The 23,052-nt window shown below is 35.7% G+C and overlaps 3 protein-coding genes across 3 annotated transcripts; 2 read left to right on the top strand and 1 right to left on the bottom strand.

Moving 5' to 3' along the window:
• Positions 1–1,192: 1,192 nt before the first annotated feature.
• Olfr618 (olfactory receptor 618) lies at positions 1,193–2,149 on the top strand. Its single transcript, NM_147047.2, has one exon. The coding sequence runs from the start codon at positions 1,193–1,195 to the stop codon at positions 2,147–2,149; it is 957 nt and encodes a 318-aa protein (NP_667258.2).
• A 5,314-nt stretch (positions 2,150–7,463) lies between these two features.
• Olfr619 (olfactory receptor 619) lies at positions 7,464–8,587 on the top strand. The gene has a single exon (NM_147076.2). The coding sequence runs from the start codon at positions 7,531–7,533 to the stop codon at positions 8,491–8,493; it is 963 nt and encodes a 320-aa protein (NP_667287.2). The 5' UTR covers positions 7,464–7,530; the 3' UTR covers positions 8,494–8,587.
• A 6,697-nt stretch (positions 8,588–15,284) lies between these two features.
• On the bottom strand, positions 15,285–16,226 carry Olfr620 (olfactory receptor 620). Its single transcript, NM_146812.2, has one exon. It carries the CDS (start codon positions 16,224–16,226, stop codon positions 15,285–15,287), a length of 942 nt encoding a protein of 313 aa, NP_667023.2.
• Between the last annotated feature and the right edge of the window lie 6,826 nt (positions 16,227–23,052).

Raw genomic sequence — 23,052 nt, forward strand, 5'->3', positions numbered from 1 at the left:
AATGAAAATGAAGAAAAACACTGAAGTTTAAACAGTCTTTACGATTTTTCATATATTAGTTATTTTATTTATTTACATTTCAAATGTTATCGCCCTTCCTGGTTTCCCTTCCATGAACCTCCCACCTATCCCCTTTTCCCCTTTGCCTCTAAGAGGGTGCTCCCACCCATCCACCCACTCCAGCCTCACCCCTCTAGGATCCCCATTCTCTGGGGCATCAAGCCTCCACAGGACCAAGGGCTTCACCTCCCACTGATGCCAGATGAAGGAATACACTGCTATACATATATATATATATCAGGAGCCATTGATCCCTCCATGTATACCCTTGGGTTAGTATTTTAGTCCCTGGGAGGTCAGGTTAATTGATATTGCTGTTCTTCCTGGAAGGGCTGAAGGAGCAGTCTACAAGATTTAAGGGGGAAATAAGTATTAGTATAAGTGGAAAACACTGGAGTAAGAGAAAATGAGATATAGGAAATAATAGGACAACATATTCAATATATTCTGAGTTAGCTCTAAAGGAATATTAATTTATTGCTTTAGCTGGAAAATTGTGTACTGTGATCAAGTAACAAGAACATATTTCCAGTATTATACTTAATAAATACAAGACTCTTGAAAGAAAAGATTTTGAACATTTTTACTTTCTAAGAATATTTTGTTAGAATAGAGACAAACATATTGCTTTATGGAAAGGTTTACATTAGAGTGTAGGATTTACATCGATCGTAGTAATACTGGGCTCCTAAAAAGACAATAAGAGGATCCTGAACACTACAGTTATAGAACTTCAATGAAGAGTACCTTTATTAAGAATCAAAAAAATGAACAGCAAAATAAAGCCAACTATGATATGCAAAACCTTCTCCTCATTCATGGATTGGCACGTTTGCTGTAAAACAAAACAAAACAAAACATTTAGCACAGTATCTAGTCTTCACTTTAATGTTTAAAGTTCAGTTCTTTTAAGTATAATCATCATCTTTGACAACAGTGTGTGTTTTCAAGTTTGTATTTTCCTGTTAATAAACTTTGCCTGGGTGTCACTGAATCATGAGTGCCAGCTCATTGTTAATTTAGTAAGTCCATAAAGTGTTATTTCATAATAATATGATAAAAATAATCATTAATTTTTATAATTCCTGTTTTCCTTCAGCTCCAAGATTTAGTGTCTGAGGACAGAGAAGAGATGACAATGTCTTCAAATCACACCAACCTTAGAGACATTTGGTACACCATGATTGGGATCCCAGGATTAGAAGATGCACACGTTTGGCTCTCCATCCCCATCTGTTCAATGTACATAGTGGCCCTAATAGGCAATACCCTATTAATATTTCTGATCTTCACAGAACACAGTCTTCATGAACCAATGTACCTTTTCCTCTCCATGTTGGCCCTTGCTGATATCATTCTATCTACAGTGACCACGCCAAAAGTTCTTGCCATCTTTTGGTTTCAAGCTGGAGGCATTTCTTTCGCTAGCTGTGTGTCTCAGATGTTTTTTCTGCACTTCATGTTTGTAACCGAGTCTGCCATACTGCTGGCTATGGCAATTGACCGTTATATAGCCATCTGCTTTCCACTAAGATATACTACCATTTTAACCCCTTCAGTAATCTGCAGAATGGGCATTGCATCTGTGACTAGAAGCTTCTTAATCATTTTCCCCTTGGTCTTTCTAGTTTATCGACTCAATTATTGTGGGAGGAACATCATTCGTCACTCATACTGTGAACACATGGGCATTGCTAGGTTAGCCTGTGACAGCATCAAAGTCAATATTTACTATGGAATGACTGTGCCTTTATTTTCCATAGGCCTAGACATTATGCTTATCATCATCTCCTACACCCTTATACTTAATACAGTATTTAGAATCCCGTCTCAAAATGCTCGACGCAAGGCTCTGGGTACATGTGGCTCCCATGTCTGTGTCATCCTTCTGTTCTATACACCTTCTCTCTTTACCTTTTTTGCTCACCGTTTTGGGGGCCACACCATACCACGTCACATGCACATTCTTTTTGCTAACCTCTATGTGGTGGTACCTCCTGCACTCAACCCTATCATATATGGAGTGAAGACAAAGCAAATTCAAGACAGGTTTTTCCAGCTGTTTTCTTTCACTAAGGCGTGTTTTTGATGTAATCTTGTAAGCTTGATCTTAATGTATAGAAACTAAAAAACTAAAGAGCATCAGAAGTTGCTCCTGGAATCTTATGTCATGGCAGCATGAGAATGACAGTCATTTTGTAGTCAAAGGGATAATGTTGAGTTCTTAGTTGTCTGAGGATGGCTTAATATCTGTTCCATATTCAGGTCACTTTTAACATTCCCCAGAGAACTAAGAAAGAGCCCATACTCTCAAACCAAGCAATTGAAAGTAAAAATCATATCAACCTGTAAAATATTCATCCTATAGTTTGTGCAAAATAGAAAAAGATATTATACTTCAGAGAAAGTTTAAGTTATGTATTTTCCCCATGGCTTTGACTCTGATCATTTATGTTGAGTTCAGGATGAGAACTTTAGATCTTGTTCAGTTATGGTCCTATTACTCTTCCTGAGCTCTTGAATATTTAGCTGCAACCTATATATATGAAAAATATGAGTATGCACATTCTATGATTTGAAAGCTTAAATACAATGAGTTGCATAATAATCCATAAAGTGCCAAGCATAAAGTGAAAATAACCTGTGTATTATTTTACTATGAATTGAACACTAGTGTGCATTTCATTAATACTAAATTTTCCAGAAAGAAAGAAATTTTCATTTCTCTTCCCTTCTTAGGAAATCCTAGGACATGCAAAATTGAAATATTCAGAGTCAGAACAGGAGTATAATATAGAGAGGATTCAACCTCATTAGCACATGTGTTAATTAAACTATTGAAATTAATAAAATTTCTTTTTCCTTAAATTAAAGATCAATTCTTCTCTTGGTCATTATAGATAACAGTGTGAACTTCTGGATTCCAACCTTTTTCATATTTGCAATTAATGACAGTGATAACAAATACTCATTAGGAAGTAAATATCATAATAGAATGTCAGGGCATAAAACAAATAAAGTGAATAAATATGAAAAGATTCCAATTAGTCACTTAAACAAGAACTTATGTATTTCTCTAGTGTTTATACATACACACAGCATTGAGGGTGATGGTGAACTAAAGAATAATTCCATGAATGTCCTAGGTATATTTGTTAAAAATTCATCTTAAAATTGTGCTGTGGTAGAACTGTCACAGGAAAAGTTGCAATTAAGGCCTTATACAGAAATAAAGCTTTAAAACTTTTACAGAGAAATGAGTTATGTTTGCATAAAATTAAAGAAGAACAAATAAAATATAATTATAGTGTAGAAATGTGTAAGGAAAGACTTTAGCAAAAAAAAATTTAAAACTAAATGCTCTATCAATATCTCTTTTACAAGAAAGGTGTATTGCACTATCGCATTATTTTGTGATTATATAGGTAGCTACTCCTGTTTTCTTCATGTGGTATAGTCTTAAATACAATTATTGTCATGTTATATATTGTATGAAATATCCATTCATCCAGTAAAATATATAAGACTTTAGATTTCCTTTCTATCATTTCATTCCTTACTATCTTATCAAGTGTGTTTAGCTTTCTGATTATAGTGTTTCATCATTGAAAGGAGTAGTTTAAGACTTTCTTTGTCAGAAGCATTGACAGAGTGTTATGGTGGCTATCTGACAATATCTAACTCTAGGTAGAAGTTATCAATGGACAAGAATACATATAATTATTAGTTCACAAAGTATATGTTTCAAAATTCAAATGTACATAATCAAAACTAACAACTCTAAAGATGAAATGTACCTATTAATGTCTATCAATAAAGTTCACATCTACTTAGAAATTATTCGGTACAAGAAAATTTTATAAAGAATAGAATTTCTCTGGTCACCACCATCATTGCTGTGAATTTAAGAAGACTGAGTGTGTAAGAGTGGAGAAAAAGAGGCTACACCAAAGAGATGCATACTACATTATCTCAATTCTGAGGATGCCAATTCTTTGTATTTCTATGAGCAAATAACTAGAGAACCAAGACACTAAACACCCCATGCTATGAGAGAGATTTCATCATTATCTGCCTGCTTTTTAATATTTTTGTCTAAGAAGTCATAGTGTGTGTTGTTGCCTTTGATAGAGTTTTTATGAATCTGTCTAACATGTTGTCTCAGAATGATGTTATTCTCACACTACACATTCAATGTGCCTTTGGTTTTCAGCTAGATTGTTCAATTGCTTGATTTTTTGCTTTAATAAAAGTATCCTTGGGACTATAAACTCTTTCTTGTTTTTCCTCAACTCCACTGAGTCTTGAATCCCTTGGCATTATAAAAGCTATAAGGCCAGTCCTGAGGTGAGTCCTGGGTGCCTAGATTAAGGAGATACAACCTATCTCACAGAACCCAACATTGCAGCATAAAAGAGGTAACAACATACAGTTGAAGAGCTGATGGTTACTACCTTCATAGGATATTTTCTGATATCTTAGATTAAGAGCATCCTAATTCAAATTAGAGATACTATGGGTCTGTTACTTCATGTCTTTTCATAATATTACACTTTAACATGAGAACTTCTAATGATCCAAGGTTCGGGGAGAAGTCTATCTTTGACTATTGCCGTTATATATACTATCAATGGGTATAGTTTAACAGAAGTCAGACAATATGCTTTGATCCAACCAAAGTGTCATTGAAGTTGCTTAATACCATTTCAAACAGATGTTTTTTTGATGAGGGATAATTAGCTAAGAATGTTAATGATGTATAATTTTCAATATAGATACAAACAAACATAAGGTTATTGATAACTCCATCACTACTCAATTGCTGGATAGGTATCTCTGTGAGGAATAATATCTGGTTTTAGATTCCAACCCCCTACCCCAGTTTTCTGTGTGCTTTTCTTTATTGCTTTCAGTTCAACAGAAGCTTCCCTCAGTATTTTAAGACAGAAATGAAATAAAAACACATAAGGGGCCTTGGTGTGGTGGGCAAGGAAGCCTGAGTTCCAGCAAAGAAAGACCTGGCGTTGCCAGAATTTCTCATGGTGTATTTTACTTATTGGACTCTTCACTATGCATTTTTTTGCACTTGTATTATAAGGTTTTGGAGATAGCATAGTTTTGATGTGGGCTAAAAGTAAAAGGAGATGTAAAATAGAGACAAGCTCTTTGTAGTGATATAATTTGAAAGAGGATGAAACGTTAAATGTATGTACATTTAAGTAACAAATCCATGCACAATAGGATTTATAGTATAATACAGATTTGTTAATGGTGGTTTATGGACTCTTCTGGATAGTTGCAGAATCAGTAGAATCCAAAGACTTTTTTTCATGGACTATTTTCTTGATCAGGGTAAGCATTGATTATTAGGGAGGAAAGAGAAATGATGTGCATTACAGTATATTGATGATTCACAGGTAAGGACTTAATGAATGGGATTGAAAATGGAGCCCAGATAAGTAGTGTGAGTACCATGCCATCTCTATTTAATAACCACTGGCTATCTAAGCCATTCTCTATGCTAAAATGCCTGTGTCCTCTGAAGATATATTTTAATAGGAATACACATTTAGAAATGTAATTCTTTGAGTATAAGTTATAAAGGTGTACATAAGATATGAAGGTAAGATTGCAATAACTTGGCTATGGACCACAAAATTAAACTGATTGGAAAGATCAAGACCTAGAATTATGTAAAGTCAATACTAGCAAAAAGTAGGAAAAAGTGTCTTCTATCCAAACCTGCTTTCTCATGTGTATTGCTACCATCTTACAGAGTCATTTACCACCCAGTATACCCTCTAACTACAAGAAAGCTGCCCTTCTCCTGTGATGAAACCCATTGTCTTTATCCTGAACTATTCCTGGATCCTGAAGGGAATAACTAACCAAGTGAGAAAACTGCTGACTCTTAGATGAACTTGTACAATATCTCTCATTGTTGAAATGTCTTTATTTCTACTAAAACAAAATAATTTAGGTTCTTCTGTATCATGTCTTCGAGATCTTTTATAACAAATAAATATTTACTGACATCCTCCTGTGCTGCATAACACTTTTAAAATCAATTTTACCTTTTTCAGAAGCTATAGTACTTTAAAAATGTTTTGAAGTTAGTATTTGCTTTTCTTGTATTAACAGATGTCGAACAAATATAAAGATTTTGAAATCTTCCATACAGTCTATTGTAATTTTCTGAATTTTGTTTTGTCTCAATAGAAGAAGTACAAAAATCATTTTTGTTGAATTTCTTTTATCACAATAGAATTATAATTCTATAGATGTCTGATTGTATTGCTCCTTCAAGTCATGAATATCTCATTCCTCTGGACTAAACTAAAAGAAAAAAATCCTGATATTCATTTATTTTCCCCAGTTATGTTTTGCTATACTTGAGAGATGATCCTTTTGAGAGTTACCTATCTGGTAACTTTCTGTTGTTGACAGGCTTATGTTACCAACACTTGTCAACACAAAATGACTTGCCTTTCATTATTTTTTTTTTGAATTTTTCTCATGGTGACTTTTATTTCAACTCTTATTCAACACAACAATAATGTTGACATTGGTTAATGATAGTAATAATAATATTGTGTCATCAAGTAAAATTATCATATCAGTATTAAAATGAGAACACATGGTAGAATGTACAAAATGATTTGAGAAAAATGGAATGTGGGATATATGGTACAAATATGATATTAGCAAGTGAGAAAGGTAAGGTGTGCTGAGTTAGAATAACATTAATGGCTGTTTAGCAGAAACGCATGCAGATTACAATCATGAAATATAAGAGCATAACTGTGAAATCAAAATGCTAAGATAATGGGGCATTGTACACATTGAGGACTACCTATAGTTTTGGTTTTCTTTTATTCCATACAAATTGATAAAAGAATAAAAAGGAGCAAATTCCTCAATGATGTGTTGGACATTAAAGGATGGTAGTTTAGTTGTCATTGAAACAATGTATTCCTAACCAAAAGATTATAATTTGGGACGTCAGGATGGCCAAGTGGTCTAAGGAAATGGCCTATAGCTCATCTTCCAAAAGACCACAGTAGTATCCTGACTACATCTCAAACATTCCAGAAAAGAGAAATGGGATAAACATTAGAAGTCCTCAATCAGGTAAAAGCATTTCACAGACTTTCATTTTGATGCTAACATAGTAGTTTTGAGAACAGTTTCTAGAATCCAATTCAAACAAATTTATGTTTTGTACAATTATTACAGTTTTCACTATTGCCACTATTATAAGTGTTATAAAATTTAGGTTTATTTTCCTGTTCATAAAATGCTCCTCTTTGTTATCTATATATTATGATTGATTGAAACCTCATTGTCTATTTTATTATTTTTCTTTTAAAATAATTTTCTCAAGTTATTTCTGAATTACTTTCTCAAGAAATGAAGCCAAAGATAACCATGACTCTTGATTCTTTCCAGTATCAGAAAAGAGAGTAAAAGATGACATCATCAACATATTTAAATCACACCATTCTCAGAGACATCTGGTACACTATGATTGGGATCCCAGGACTAGAAGATGCACACATTTGGCTCTCCATCCCCATCTTTTCTATGTATATAGTAGCTGTTATAGGCAATACATTCCTAATATTGCTGATCTCTATTGAGCATAGTCTTCATGAACCCATGTACTTTTTCCTAACTATGTTGGCCCTGGCCGATATCTTCTTGTCCACAGTGACCATTCCAAAGGTATTAGCAATTTTCTGGTTCCAAGATAGAAGCATTTCTTTTGCTAGCTGTGTGTCTCAGATGTTTTTCCTCCACTTCATCTTTGTGACAGAGTCTGGTATACTACTCTCCATGGCATTTGACCGTTATGTTGCTATCTGCTATCCACTAAGATACACCACCATTCTAACCCCATCTGTCATCATCAAAATGGGCATTGCAGCTGTGACTAGAAGTTTTTTCATCTGCTTCCCCCTGATCTTTCTTGTCTATAGGCTCACCTATTGTGGGAAGAGCATCATTCGTCACTCATACTGTGAACACATGGGCATTGCCAGGTTGGCCTGTGACAGCATCAAAGTCAATATTTACTATGGATTGATTGTAGCTCTATTTTCCATATTTCTAGACGTAGTACTTATTATTGTCTCATATGCTCGCATACTTTGTGCTGTGTACAGAATACCTTCCCAAGATACCAGACTCAAAGCTCTGAGTACATGTGGCTCCCATGTCTGTGTCATCCTGTTATTTTATATGCCAGTTTTCTTTTCTTCTCTTGGTCACCGTTTTGGAGGTGACAGCATACCACTGCATGTTCACATCCTCCTTGCTAACCTCTATGTTGTTCTACCACCCTCCCTCAATCCCATCATTTATGGAGTAAAGACCAAGCAAATTCAGGAGAGAGTTGTTCAGTTATTTTCTTTAAACAAGGTAATTTGTTGATATAAAACAAACCATGTAGACATAAAACAGATTAGTTTTCCAGTTTTTCTATAAAATCTCTAAAAGTTAAGAGCACTTGAAGATATTGTGGAAATATTTTGGTAACTTAATAAAAAGTTACAATTTCAGTAAAAGAGACAATGTTAAATTCTTATAGATTATGTGTCTTTGGTTCAAGTCAGTATTATTATTGTTTACTATAATCAAATTATAAATTCCAATAAATTATACAGAACTCATAAATTAATAATACATTATTATGTCTATTTACATCTCCATTTTATTATATTTTCCTTTATATAATTGTTCTAAGTATATAATTGTTATATGTTTAGTTACCTTCTCACAGTTTCTCTACTGTACAATAATGCAAAGTACATAGATAGTGAACTTTTTAATTAGTTCAGCCTTGCCAATTGTGATATGCATTTCCTTACAGAATGGTTAACCCTGATCAACAAATGTAAAACAAATTTTAAGACAAAATTATTTTAATATCATAAATTTTATATCATTAAAATTAATTTCTTATTGCCATCAATGCCACCAAGTAAATTATCATATCAAGCAAAACTAATATACTTGACAGGTCATTCTATTATGATACTTTTGCAAATATATGCCTACTTGACTATGTTTTTTACAACACAGTACATGACATTATGCCCTATGTTAGCCATCTTAACTTATATAAGGTATTAGTGAGGAACTTTGAAATAATATCTTACCAGAAATGCTTAAATTCTGTTACAAATTTTCTGTTAACAAATTTGATAGATATGATTTAAATTTTGTTTTAAATGCTCACAGTGAAGAAGAGAAATTAACCTTACAATGATTGTTTCAGTTTTACATAACTATTGATCGTTTTGGTCTAAATGTTCACCTGAGACTTCTGCTTTGTTTTCAGTATTTTCTTGAATATCCATGTTAGTGTAGTTTCAGGTAGATGGCAATAGGCTAGAGAGATGATTCAGAAGTGAAGAGCACTTTCTACACTTGTTGAGAATTTGAGTTTGGTTCCCAGCACCCATGTTAAATGGATTAAAGCTGTTTATAACCCCAAGAGGTCCAGAACCCTCCACAAGTACCCATATACACTGGGATAAGCACACACTCAAACACATCCACACACACGAACACATCCATATAAGTAAAGATAAAATCAATCTGGTTTAAAAATGAATACTTCTATTTACAAAAACAGGCTTCCGTAACAGACATTCTTAACAACTATTGACCTTCAGAACAGTTGCATTGGCAATGCAAGAGACAAAAGAAAAGGAGTGGCTCTGAGTCCAGGTACAGGAAGGGGTTTGACAGCCAATGACTGAATGGTTCAGTCAGAACTTACACAAAGAGAAAAAACAGTCTGTGTGTGGGCATGTGGGCATGTGTGCATGTGTGCGTGCGCGGTCATATGTTTCTGTGTGTGTGTGTGTGTGTGTGTGTGTGTGTGTGTGTAGGAGTATGTGTGTCTATGTGTGTGAATATGTGTGTGAGCGTGTGTGTGTGTGTGTGTGTGTGTATGTCTACTTTTGTCTTTTGTTTTTGTTGTTTGTCTTTTTACTTCTCTTTTTCAAGATGAAGAAAATAAACCCTGAGAAATCATCATGAGAGATAACAATTGAATTCTGAGCCTAAATGATGGACTTTTACAGACTGTGGTGACTCTGGATCATTGCTTTTCCTTGATTAGGAATCTATTTCACATATGTCATGAAACTTAAAATTATGATGTGCATCATCCATATCAAAAGGAACTTGGAAAGTTGATTTGAAAAGAGTAGCTGTTTTTAAAGGATGTAAAAGTGAACTTATTAGAGGAAACTATGCCAAAATTATACAGAAAATAAAATTAGACAAAGTAAAAATGATGAATAGAGGGGCTGGAGAGAAGGCTCAGAAGTTAAGAGCACTGGCTACTCTTCCAGAGGTTGCAATTCCCAGAAACCAATGTGACCAGATGCACCTTTTCTGTGTGTCTGAAGACAGTGAAAATGTACTCATAAACATAAAAATAAAGAAATGATTGGTGGGTTGGGGAGCAGGGTGGGGATAGGGTATAGGAGGCTTTGGGATAACATTTGAAATGTAAATGAAGAAAATATCTAATAAAAGTGCCTTAAAATAAAAGAAAAAAACACGTTAATAAATTGATTTTTAAATTGATGACAAGAATCCTGTGACTTTGAATAATTTATTTATCTAATAATCACTTATCAGAACATATAGTTTCTAGGATATAATGTGGGCTTATGCCTAAGCATTACATTACTAAGAATCAAAAATCTACTTCTACTTTGAAACCTATTTTAAAGTAGGTTTTTATTATAGGAAGGTCTGAAGACTATAGTACTGGTGTCATGGAAATATATGTTACTTCTAAAGTCATTTCATTAAAGATGAAAACTTTAAAAAATAAAATAAAATAAAGTGTGAAGCTACTTTATATTTCTATTTGTTTTTAGTTGCAAACCTGTATATTAAACAGTAATATTAGTGACTGTGACATTATGAACATTCTATAAGTATTAATAATCACGTATTGTAATATAGTATTAAATGCATTTAACTTTCAATTATTCTTGTTCATGTTGGACTCAGTGGGTGTTTTAAAAGCTGTACATTTGATGGAAGTTTTACACATGTCATAAATGACTTAGAAGTACTAGTCATGTTGTGAACCTTGGAGGAGAACCACCACCTCATTAAACCAGAATAATCCCAGAATGTTCCTTATATTTACAAATAAGTGGGATTTTTGTCATTCATCAAATAAATTTGTCTTAGAGACAAACAGAGATAAACACAGAAAACTATGTCCAACTTTAAAGCAGATCTGTGGAGCTCAGTACTAATAAATACATCTGCAAACAGCTCCTACACCTAAAGGGGCTCAGTGAACATTGCAGAAGATGGGGCAGAAAGCTTGTGTATGAGGCATTATCTATTAGTCATGTCAGAAACCACACCCATTAGGTCTCACCAAATAATTTTTCAAACATGGATAACCGCAATCCACACGCTGAAGAGGATGTGGGAAAGCTCATGAGGTCTCAGCCTCATGAAGAAGTAAAAGTAGATAAGAAATACTGAGAGACTGAAAATTTATTTTTCCCCAGGGAAGAGCACACTAATTGCTTATTCAGAACCAAGTGTTTAGCCCTGAAAATGTACATACAAGTAACATTTCAGAAAGTGGGCAGGTTATGTTTAGGAGTCTGTATGCATGCACAGACACATACATGCATTTAACAATTATTAAAAAGAGAGGCCATCAATTTGAACTAGAGAAAGGAGGAGTATACAGAAGGGTTTGAAGGAAGGAAAGGGGAAATTATATAATCATATTGTAACCTCAAAACTAAAATAAATAATGAACATTGCTTGGCTTTGCTTTGTAAATAAGAATTGTCACAGTTATGAAAGCGCCATAGTCACACACTACAGATTGAGAGCAGACGTTGCATATACGTGTATTATGTATAAAGCTGATACACATCCCATGTACTTGTTAACTGTAAGTATATTTTGATCTTTGAATGTAATTAAATTTCCTTTCTTTTTCTCTAGAGTCCTGCTGTCTTTAGTTTCTACTGCAGTAAAAGCTAGAGCTTGGATAATGAGGGAGAAAACTGTTGAAGAAGGAAAGAAAAGAAACCCAGCAGAATCTTTCTGTCATGAAAAGAGGAAAGGCAGGCAGTTGTGGTGCACACCTTTAATCAATCCCAGAACTTGGGAGGCAGAGGTAGGCAGATTTCTGAGTTTGAGGCCAGCCTGGTCTACAGAGTGAGTTCCAGGACAGCCAGGGCTACACAGAGAGACCCTATCTCGAAAACCAAAAAAAAAAAAAAAAAAAAAAAAAAAAAAAAAAAAAAAAAAAAAAAGAAAGAAAAAGAAAGAAAGAGAGAGAGAGAGAGAGAGAGAGAGAGAGAGAGAGAGAGAGAGAGAGAGAGAGGCACAGAAAGGTAATGGAGACCATAGACTCAATTTCTAAGTCTTAGCTGGGCATTTATTGTCATTTTTCACATTGTTGGGCTATGATAAACACCCAATGTGCATTAATGATACAGATGGAAATATCCCATTTTCTGCTTGACTATCTAAAGAAAAGTCCCTGACACACCATATCAACCATGACAGAGAGACAATGGAGTCCTGATGCCCATGTAGCATGACTAGTATAAGAAAGGGTGAAAGAGGCCTGCATTTCTTCTAAAGTGTAAGGGGCATCAGAGTTCCTCATCCCACTGCAAGAAACTCACAAACCATGATCTCACTTCCTACCCCTGAACTTGCCAAGCTCTGAAGGCTTTGGGCAGGTGAGTATTTGTGCAATATTCCTGATATATATCATAGTCTTCAGAGGGAGAGAGAGCAGGCTTCAAAACTTGAGGACTATGGCTGAAGGCCACATGAGTCATTGAATACAGGAGAAAAAAGCCTATTACAGCTCAACAGAGGCTACAGAAGCAGCCTATCACAGAGGAAAGAAACAATGTGTAAATGTCAACTGGGTAATCTAGGCCATTCCAAAACTAAGATGCAGGCTTCCCTGGTCCCCTCACAGGATCCTAGAGATAGACCATCTTTTACTTTGGTGTTTTTGACAAGCGATGCGGGTAGGTGTGAACTAGAGAGACCTGTGGAGGAAAGGAATCATTTAGTACAGATTATCAACTTCCAGTGTGCAGAATTTTTTTTAATTTACATTATAACATAGCCAAGATACCCTTTAAAATTAAAGTATGACTGACTCTTACAGGAAAGGTTGGAGTTTTAGACATATTCTATTTAAATAGAATATTGAAGTAGAGTTAGCACTACAAAAGCAAGTAAAAACAAAAAAGTTCTCCTTAGCAAACTTCAAATAATAACTTGAAAATATTACTACAGCAGAAGTGGTTGTACTATAATATTTGTTCAAAAATAATGTTCTCAAGTTGCTTAAAAACTTTCAATTTTTAACTTATAAGATGAAGAACATTTAAATAAAGTATAAGAGTTGTAAAAAATTAACTATGCTGTAAAATACAATAGCAGCTGTAGGTAAAATGTTAACTGCAAACTAAATTGTCTCACAATTATTTTTGACACACTTAAAACTCGTTTTCTTAACGTTTTTCTGTAGAGATGTTGACTGAAGATTAATATTAGGAATTATAAGTTGTGGCTTTAAGAAATATGCTTTGTACATTTTGTTATTAAGAATGTAATTTTATTCTTTTGTGAAGCTATTTTCATTTATACACAAATATTTAAAATCAGAGCTGTTAGTAAGTGTGTGTCATAATTATCTGAATAACATTACTGTAAGTGAAATAAAGGATGCCAAAAATGTAAACTGGTACTATGTAATTTATATGACCTGATTAACACCAAAACTATACAACAGAAATAAGCATTTGGTGTGAATTTGAGTGAGTACAATAATATATGGCAAACACTGGAATATGAAAGAAATTCTCATCATCTCAGCTATGCCAATAGATTCATGATAATAAATATTTTCCTAAATATATTCTCCTTTCTCATCAAATCTTATATGTACATCTTATAGTAATCAGATTGTTTGAAATTAATTATACCTCCATAATCCTGCTTTAACTTAGTGAATGAATGTTGTACATAACATTTTATATTTTTATTATAAATTATATAAATATTCTAAAGACAGTTACATTAGCAAAGAGATGGTGCAAGCCTTATCGTATGTGGTTCATTTTGATGTTTTGTTTTCTGCTTATTGTTCAATGTTTTTTTTTTTTAACTTTCAGCAAACGTCAGACCAGTTTAAAGCAAAAGAAACACAAGGGAGGCAGGAAAGCACAGTTGTTGAAGATAAATGAAGCAGAAAATACATTCAAATCTCATCATAAAATGCACCCTAAAAATTTGAGAGATCATTCATTGGCTGGTTGAAAATCTATTGACAGAATAAAGAATAATATCTACCTCTGAATTTTTATGGAGTTATTAAGTTACAAAATTATTTCTGTTACATAGTCACAGTAATGTTTTAACTGTCACTGGGGATTTAAGTGACAGAAGATAAAAACAAATATTTTCATATGATTTGAAAGGTTTTCCTATGGTAGTCATTACTTGTATTGACACAAGGGTCTCTGTTATCCGTAGTGTGGGGACTTTGAAAGCTGTAGGATGTTGGTCAACACAGCACTGAAATTAATTCTTTTGTTTATTTTACTACTGTTAAGTAGCTAAACAGTCCAATCTCATAGGTTTCTCTTTTCTTATGTTACAAGTGGCTGACCCAATAGCAAGACTTTGTGGATACAATAAATATGTTGTTTAGATAAACAAAAATATATTGAGATATTGATCAATAGTAATCATCAAATTCTTTTTAAACAAAGATATCAGCTTCATAATGAATAAAGGAAAAATACATATCTAAGTAGCCACAAAAGTTATAGATTTATATTTTTGAAACTATATTTAGATATAGATTTTAGGAATAAATAAATAAATTTGATACTTAAAGAAACTGGGAAATGTTCACTTAAAATTTTAAAAAAGCTTAAATCAGGTTTAAAAGATGATTCTGAGTACATTACATTTTTATTTGCATACCCTAGTTTGTGACATTAAGTACAGTACTATAGAAGTCAATTTCAATGTCTTAAAAGAGCTAAAGGAGAGAATTTACAATATGGAAAGCATTGTTAAACAGTAGCTAATACATATAGTTACATTTACTTACTGAATTTCACCTTTTGTAAAACTGCATGTTGACTTTCAAACATATTCACAGCAGATGTAAGGTTTTAGGTTCCCTTCAAGAACAACCGCTGAATTCTCACTCGTATCTGTTGAGTCTTGATACTGTATATAATGGGGTTCATCAAAGGTGGGAAAAGGATGTAGACATTGCCCATGAGGACATGAACCAATGGTGAGAGATGCTTCCCAAAGCGGTGAACCATGGTCAGACCAATGATGGGGATGTAGAAAACCAAAACAGCAGAGATGTGAGATACACATGTTTGCAAAGACTTGATTCTCTCCTCCCTGGATGCAATAGACAGAACTGTGTACAGGATCATAATATATGATATTAATATTAGCACTGAGTCCACTAACAAGTTGCTGATCACCAGAGCTAGACCATAGATGCTATTGAAGCGGATATCTCCACAGGCCATTCTAATTAAGTCTTGGTGCAGGCAGAAAGAATGGGAGAGGAAATGAGGCCTGCAGTAATTTAAGAACTTCAGGCGGATAATAACTGGAGGAATGAGCATAGAACTCCTACATAAGATGGCCACTCCGATTTTCAGGATCCTGTCATTGGTTAGGATGGAGGAATAGCGTAGAGGGTTGCAAATGGCAATGTAGCGGTCAAAGGACATGGCGAGGAGGACAGAGGACTCCATGAAGGACAAACCGTGAATGAAGTAAGACTGTGCAATGCAGGCATCAAGGCTGATCTCTTGAAGGAAGCCCCAAAGGATACCCATTACCGTGTGCACAGTGGACAACCCCATGCATAGGTCTGTGAGGGCTAACATGGCCAGGAAATAGAACATGGGCTGGTGCAGGCTCAGCTCAGTCCGAATCACATGAAGTACCATACAATTTCCCAGGAACACCGTCACATAGATTATAAAGAATGGGACAGATATCCAGAAGTAATAAATTTCTAAACCAGGGAAACCAGTCAGAGCAAACCTAGAACTAGTGTAGTTTGTGACAGAGAGAGCAGTCATTGGTAGAAGATTGAAAATTCCTTTGGAAAAAACTTTGGATATAACTTTTCAATACTATAATTTCTAATAATGTCTACTTGGTTTTTAAAAGAAAATAAAATATGGTACAATTTCCATAAACAACAAGATACATACATGTTCCTTTGATGTTATCATGGAGAAACCCTGTTTTCTCGATACAGACCTTTCAGTACTAGGGTTGAGGGATGCCATGAAACCTGTGAGTTTTATGCAGGATCAGTAACACCCACGGGCTTATGGGATTTAGCTTGTAGAACAGTCTTCTAGGAGTCTGCCCAGTCCTAAAGGATAACAGTGTTCATTCACTAATTTGTTATGATGCTCATGAGAATTGTTCTCTCTGCTATGACATCTGGGTCTTTCAAATCTTCCCAGATGCAAATGATCTCAATAGAATTGGACTATTTAATGTATTTTTCAGAATATTGTATATCTGATCATATATTATTTATGATTATATGTAATATTATCTTATATATACTGTACTATATATAACTATATGTAATACTATCTTATATATAAAACTATACATAATATTGTCTATAATACATTTCAGAAATCTTAGTGGAATCTAAAATTTCTGGCTTGTAAAATAGTTATCAAATCTGCTTTAAATTATTCACCTACATAAATTTTACTTAATTTACTTTTTATCTATTTATTGTCCAACTCTTTGCTATATGAGATTTTTGCATTTCCTGAACATCATGGTATTGTCAATTGGTAAATTTTCACTTATAAGATAACATAGTTGTTCCACATTTTAAACTGTATAGTTTGAAACAAGTATTTTGTAATATTTATCTTAGCTGTGTCTTTGTTATCTGTTCAAGGAAAAATACATAAGTATATAGAATAAAGCAACCACAAAAGAAAACAAAATAGGAACAACAAAATATATGATAGTTTGTACCTGATCATCTGTATGCACACACACATGCTTGCATGCATATCTATTTATCTATCTATCTATCTATCTATCTATCTATCTATCTATCTATCTATCTAATATATATCTCCCATATCAGAGTAGAACACACATGACTCTGCATGTTGATGAATTTACACACAGGCAATTCTTTGATTATGAAGTTTAATACATTATTACAATTTGGAAAAATAATTTGAGATTTCAGAGCACAATAGGAATTCCATTGATAATTATCAAAAAATTTTTTATGGTTATGGAATTAAAACTTTCCAAAGTTTAATGATTTAAATTTTGAACGAGTTCAACAGTTTTAAATAGTAAGAAATATTTAAATCTAACATTCACATATATTGGCTTCACCCTCAGGATAAAGCTCATTATGTACTTACTATCATTGAAAGGATGCAGCTTATAAATACAAAAAAAGTGAAAATCAACAATCTTCTGTCTTTATGTATTCTTTTAACAAGGACCAAGTCAAAATATCAGTGATTAATGCAAGTTTTTTTCAGATATAAGGCTTAGTTACTAGGATCATAAAATTTGTCTTAAGTATGGGATAAAATCCCATTGCTTTATAAATCTCCTCCAAGACACCAGTGGCAGGATGAATCTTTCCATTTTGTAATGTTTTATGCAGGTTCCTAACAGATGTATAGGCATCTATTATGAAACAGTATCTCTTTGTTACATTGTAAACTCCTTTGTTTTAATGAAGGTTGTGTTTATTCCTATCCAAATAAAATGAACAATGAAGTGGACCTGTAATACTAAGCAAATATTATTTAGAGTAATATCATAATATTTTTTATTCAGCTCTTATCACATTTTCTGGGTCAGATATCTTTTTAAAAATATGAATAACTTTATATTATTTTAATTTAAAATGTAATATCTTGAATTCATCTATAACAATGCCTATAACTGACTAAAAGATTTAACAATATGTCTATCAATTTGATCCATAAATTCCAGTTCTTCTTTATTGTTTTTGCATATATTTCCTGAATTTTAGTGTATGAGCATGGCACACACTAAAGAATTTCCCATTAAGATCTAAAAATATTTTTATTTACATCTTTGATTCCTCAACATGTTCATAAGCTTTGAATTTCTAAGTTGTATACATGATTTGTATGTATATAAGGTTTATATTATGCAAATGATTATCTATTTTTTAATTTAACACATTTTAGTGAAACACTCTATCTATATCTATTTCACATTGTTCTACCTGCATGAGGCTTAATTTCTGTGTTTCAAATGTAAGTATATGTCAAATATATAGCTAGCTTGATTCCTTCTATTATTAAATGTCTTGAAAAATACAGACTAATAAAAATTTTAATGATGTTTATTGTATCTAGAGAGTAACAGCAGCCAAGCAAAATCACAGATATTCTTGAATAAATATGGATAATAATGCAGTAATTACTGCTCTAATAAAAGAGTAACAAAATGCAACTCACAGAAATGTTTAAACAAATCATAATATTATAAAAGTATTTATACTAACACACAATCATACTATTACTAAACCATTATCCATGGGAAGCACCATTAGTGAAATAAGGCAATATTGCATAGGTAATTATATAATAGTTCATGATTAATTTACTAATAATTGAATTGAATTAGATTAAAAATAATGTTTGGTATTATATTCTTAAAGTATAGTACATATTCACAAATAAGTTGATATTGGCCAAATAAGAACAGAATTCCTAGGATACAATCTACAGAACTCAAGAAGGTTAACAAGCAGAAGGGCCTAAGGGAGGATGCTTCAATCTCACTTGGGAGGGAGAAGAAAACAATCACAGGAGACAAAGGGAGAAAAGGATCTGGGTGGGAGAGGGGAGGGGGAGGAAAAAAGAGGAACATGATCCAATATGGGGCAGCAGGATAAGGGGGGATCAAGAGATAAGTCCTGAGGGCCAGCAGAATGAATGGAAATATGCAACCAAGATGGTTGGGAGGTGGGAGGACCCTCTAGAATAAACCAAAGACCTGGAAAGCGAGAGACTCTCAGGACTCAAAGGGATGGAACTTAGATGAAATGTCCAACAGTGGGGAGAAGGAATTGATACAGTCTACCTCCAGTAGAAAGACAGAGCATCAAGTTGAGGGATGTGGTTGCCATGCCACAGTCAAAAAGTCTGACCCAGAACTGTTCCTGTGTAAAAGGTTCTGCAGGGACAAAATCAGAGAAGAGTCTGAGGGAAAGGGAGTCCAGTGATTGGCCCAACTTGGGATCTATCTTATCCTGAGCTTTTGTCCACGCTGGCAAGAACACACTCAGGACAACTGGAATCTTCTGCGGCAAAGCTTTTATTGCTTACTTATCAGGAGGGAAGACCCCAAACCGGGAAAATGGCGCTGCTTATATAGCCTGCAGAGTGATGTTTCAGCACCTGATGTGGCGTGACAGCTCCTGATTCGTTGCTCACCCATCACCCCATTACTACGCAGCGAGATGGGCAGTGACTAGGCATGAGTTCACTCTTGCACTTGCGCATAAGGCTTATTTACTAGTTAGGCGCAGTGGAAGCCAGTGCCATCTTATAATCGTGATTGCTCACGGCACGCACACGATTGCTCGTGGCACAGCTCTCCACATCTCCCCCTTTTTATTTTATTAAAATTTGAGGCTGGTCTAGGCCTCTGCAGTCATGTCCATCTGCTGTGGCTCCTGTCTTAGGTCATTCCTCCAATGTCACAGCCTTTCCTGTCATAGGGTAACCCTATCGCCACCGGGTCCCGTGTCTTAGTTTGGTCTGTGCATGAGGAAAGTTGCCTGTCTCTGGATACCACAGTACTGTGTGACAGTAACTGCTAAATGACCTAGGGCGAACTCTATAAAAGAGGCCAGCCAAAAAACAAATTAGTAAACCTCAGCGAGGTGTAAGTGCTGATCAATGAGCGTTGAGTCTCTTACATCCCAGTACAATGTATCCACAAATCCGTGGGACGCAATAGCAGAGAACTCAGATGCCATTTAGGTCTTAAGCATGGACAGCCAAATTTCAGGGGAGGCCCCTTGTTCAATGGCTGCAAGTGCTTGAGCAATCACAACCTTGTCATTTGTTTGTTGGGTTCTGAGCTTGCAAACTAACCAGAGCATAAACACAAGTCCACAGCAGGTGGCAACGCCAAATAAACCTACCCCTACCCATTCCTTAAAATAAGAAAAAGCAGATGAAATCCAGGAGGAGAGACCCTCTGTCAATGACAGGTCCACTCGTGTCGAGTTGCTCCTGAGAACAGCCACTCTCAGGGCCTCAAGGGTCTCATTGATTCTTTCAGACAAATTTCCTGCAAGATACAAAGAAATCTGCCTAGACAGATTAGCAAACATGTAAATATTGATTTTTGCCAAAGGAGGAAATATGTGTGACATCCATTTGCCAGCTCAATGAACGGGAGCTAATAGTGAAACAGGACTGATAGTCTAGCCCTTGTAAAGAGTGTGATGACTGAGTTACGGGCCAGGTTTTTGGCCACCAGTGGGAAGAAATAATACTTTTGTCTGCTCCTGTATCTAAATTCCCTTAAATTGTTTCCCTTCTATAACTAACTCCAAGGATGGCCTGGAATCTAAAGGCATTATTAAGTAAGCAGAATCATTTCCAGTAGAACCAATCCTTCTGGCAGCTCGAGGAATACCAGAGGAAGGAAAACAGCCATGTAGGCTTGGCAAAATTATTAGTTGAGCTATTCTGTCCCCTTGTGATATAGAAAAGACACCTTGAGGACAAGAACAGAGAACCTGAAGTTCCCCTTTATAATCCTGATCTACAATTCCAGGATGGACAATAAGACCTTGTAGGCTGCAAGAGCCTGCCTCATATATCTCTAATTGAACGACAGTCCTTAGCCCAATGATATCCTTTTCCACATTTAGTACACAATCCTGGTGCTGTCCTTTTTATAGGGACTCTGCAGTCCTTTTTTAAATGTCCTGGTTTGCCACAATTAAAGCAAAGTTGAGCTCAGTTGAATCCGAGCGCCTCATCCCCTGCAGAATGGCTGCTGCCAATCCAGCATTAGTAAGCGGCCCTCCAAGCTCACAGCAAACCTTTAACCAGTCCTGTAACTCCTTACTGTTTCTAGGTGTAATTGCTGATCTGCATTCCTGCATAGCTTGTTCATAAACCAATTGTTCAATTAAAGGCATAGCTGCTTCTGGGTCACCAAATATCCTCCCTGCTGCCTCCGTCATTCTGGCCACAAAGTCTGAGAAGGACTCCTGTGCACCTTGAGTAATCTTGGTCAAATGCTCACTTGCCTCTCCCTTCTTAGAGAGTGCCTTCCATGCCTTAACAGCGGCAGCTGAGATCTGAGCGTACACTCCCCAATGATAATCTGTTTGGTTAGCAGCATGCTGTCCCTGACCTGTAAGTAATTCAAACGTCCACGTTCTTTGGTCCCCTTCCATGGTGACATTGGCCCTTGCCTGTGTCTGGCAGGAGTCCTGCCACAAGTCTTTCCACTCAAGATACATTCCCATACTGGGGACTGCAGCTTTTACTACAGTCTGCCAATCACCAGGAGTCATAGCGTGAGTCACAAGCCTTTCAACTTGTGCTACAGTGAAATTAGCACTGACTCCATAATTACGGACTGCTTCTGCAAGCTCCTTAATCTGTATATACTCTACCAGAGCGTGAACACGCCCTCCCTCAGCTCCTTCAAAAACTGGGAACGCTTGCTGCACTTCTCTCTGTTCCTCTTTTGGAATGAATGAATCTGAATGATACCTCTGCACATAAGGCTCTGAATGGTACCTCTGCACATAAGATTCTGAATGGAACCTCTGCACATAAGGCGGAGGTGCACTAGGACCCTGAAGCCGACAGTCCGGAGGCCGAGCAGCAAGCTGGCTTTCGCCAGCCACTTTTTGCCTTTTTCTGGACTGAGTAGCTCGCTTTTTATCTTGCTGGTACCTTTCTCCCTTATAATGAACTGCTTCCTCCTCCAAGTCCGTTTCTTCAGAGGAGCTAAGTCCTTCATCTGATTCTGAGCTACTAAGAGCTAGCCTCTTAAACTCATCTAGTGGCGGGTATAAGTTCCTTCTCCTAGAAACCTCTGCTGATTGATCTTTTTTCTTTTCTTTTTCCTTCTCCTTCCTTCCAATCTCTCCCCAGGTATTCTTCCCTGACATTAACTTTTCCTCAGGTTCAAGACCCGTGGAAAGGCCTGTATGCTTAATTGGTGTACCATGTTTCCTCTTTGCTCCTACTCTCTCTCCCTGCTTTACCTCTGATAGACTGTCTTGAATTTCATCCAGAATTCTCTGCCCTGCCTTAACCACTTGTTGGCATGTGAAAAGGAACAAAAAGGCTTCTAACACTGGAGAAAGTTCAAGGCCAGACATACCTCATAAAGCTGTAATGTGTCCTGCAGTTCTGGTTCTGCCCTGCGAACGAGGGATCTCCCTTGCGCCGGTGTGATGGTAGTTCCCGGGTTTCTCGGCGCCACTTATTGCCCGAGCTTTTGTCCCCGCCGGCAAGAACACACTCAGGACAACTGGAATCTTCTGAGGCAAAGCTTTTATTGCTTACTTATCAGGAGGGAAGACCCCGAACCGGGAAAATGGCTCTGCTTATATAACCCGCAGCATGACGTTTCAGCACCTGATGTGGCATGACAGCTCCTGATTCGTTGCTCGCCCATCACCCCATTACTACGCAGCAAGATGGGCAGTGACTAGGCGTGAGTTCACTCTTGCACTTGTGCATAAGGCTTATTTACTAGTTAGGCGCAGTGGAAGCCAGCGCCATCTTATAATGGCGATTGCTCATGGCACACACGTGATTGCTGGCTGCACGGCTCTCCACACTATCTCATGCTTATCGACAGGAGACCATCATG

The sequence above is a fragment of the Mus musculus genome, chromosome 7, assembly GCF_000001635.26.
Source record: "Mus musculus strain C57BL/6J chromosome 7, GRCm38.p6 C57BL/6J".
Classification (NCBI taxonomy): domain Eukaryota; kingdom Metazoa; phylum Chordata; class Mammalia; order Rodentia; family Muridae; genus Mus; species Mus musculus.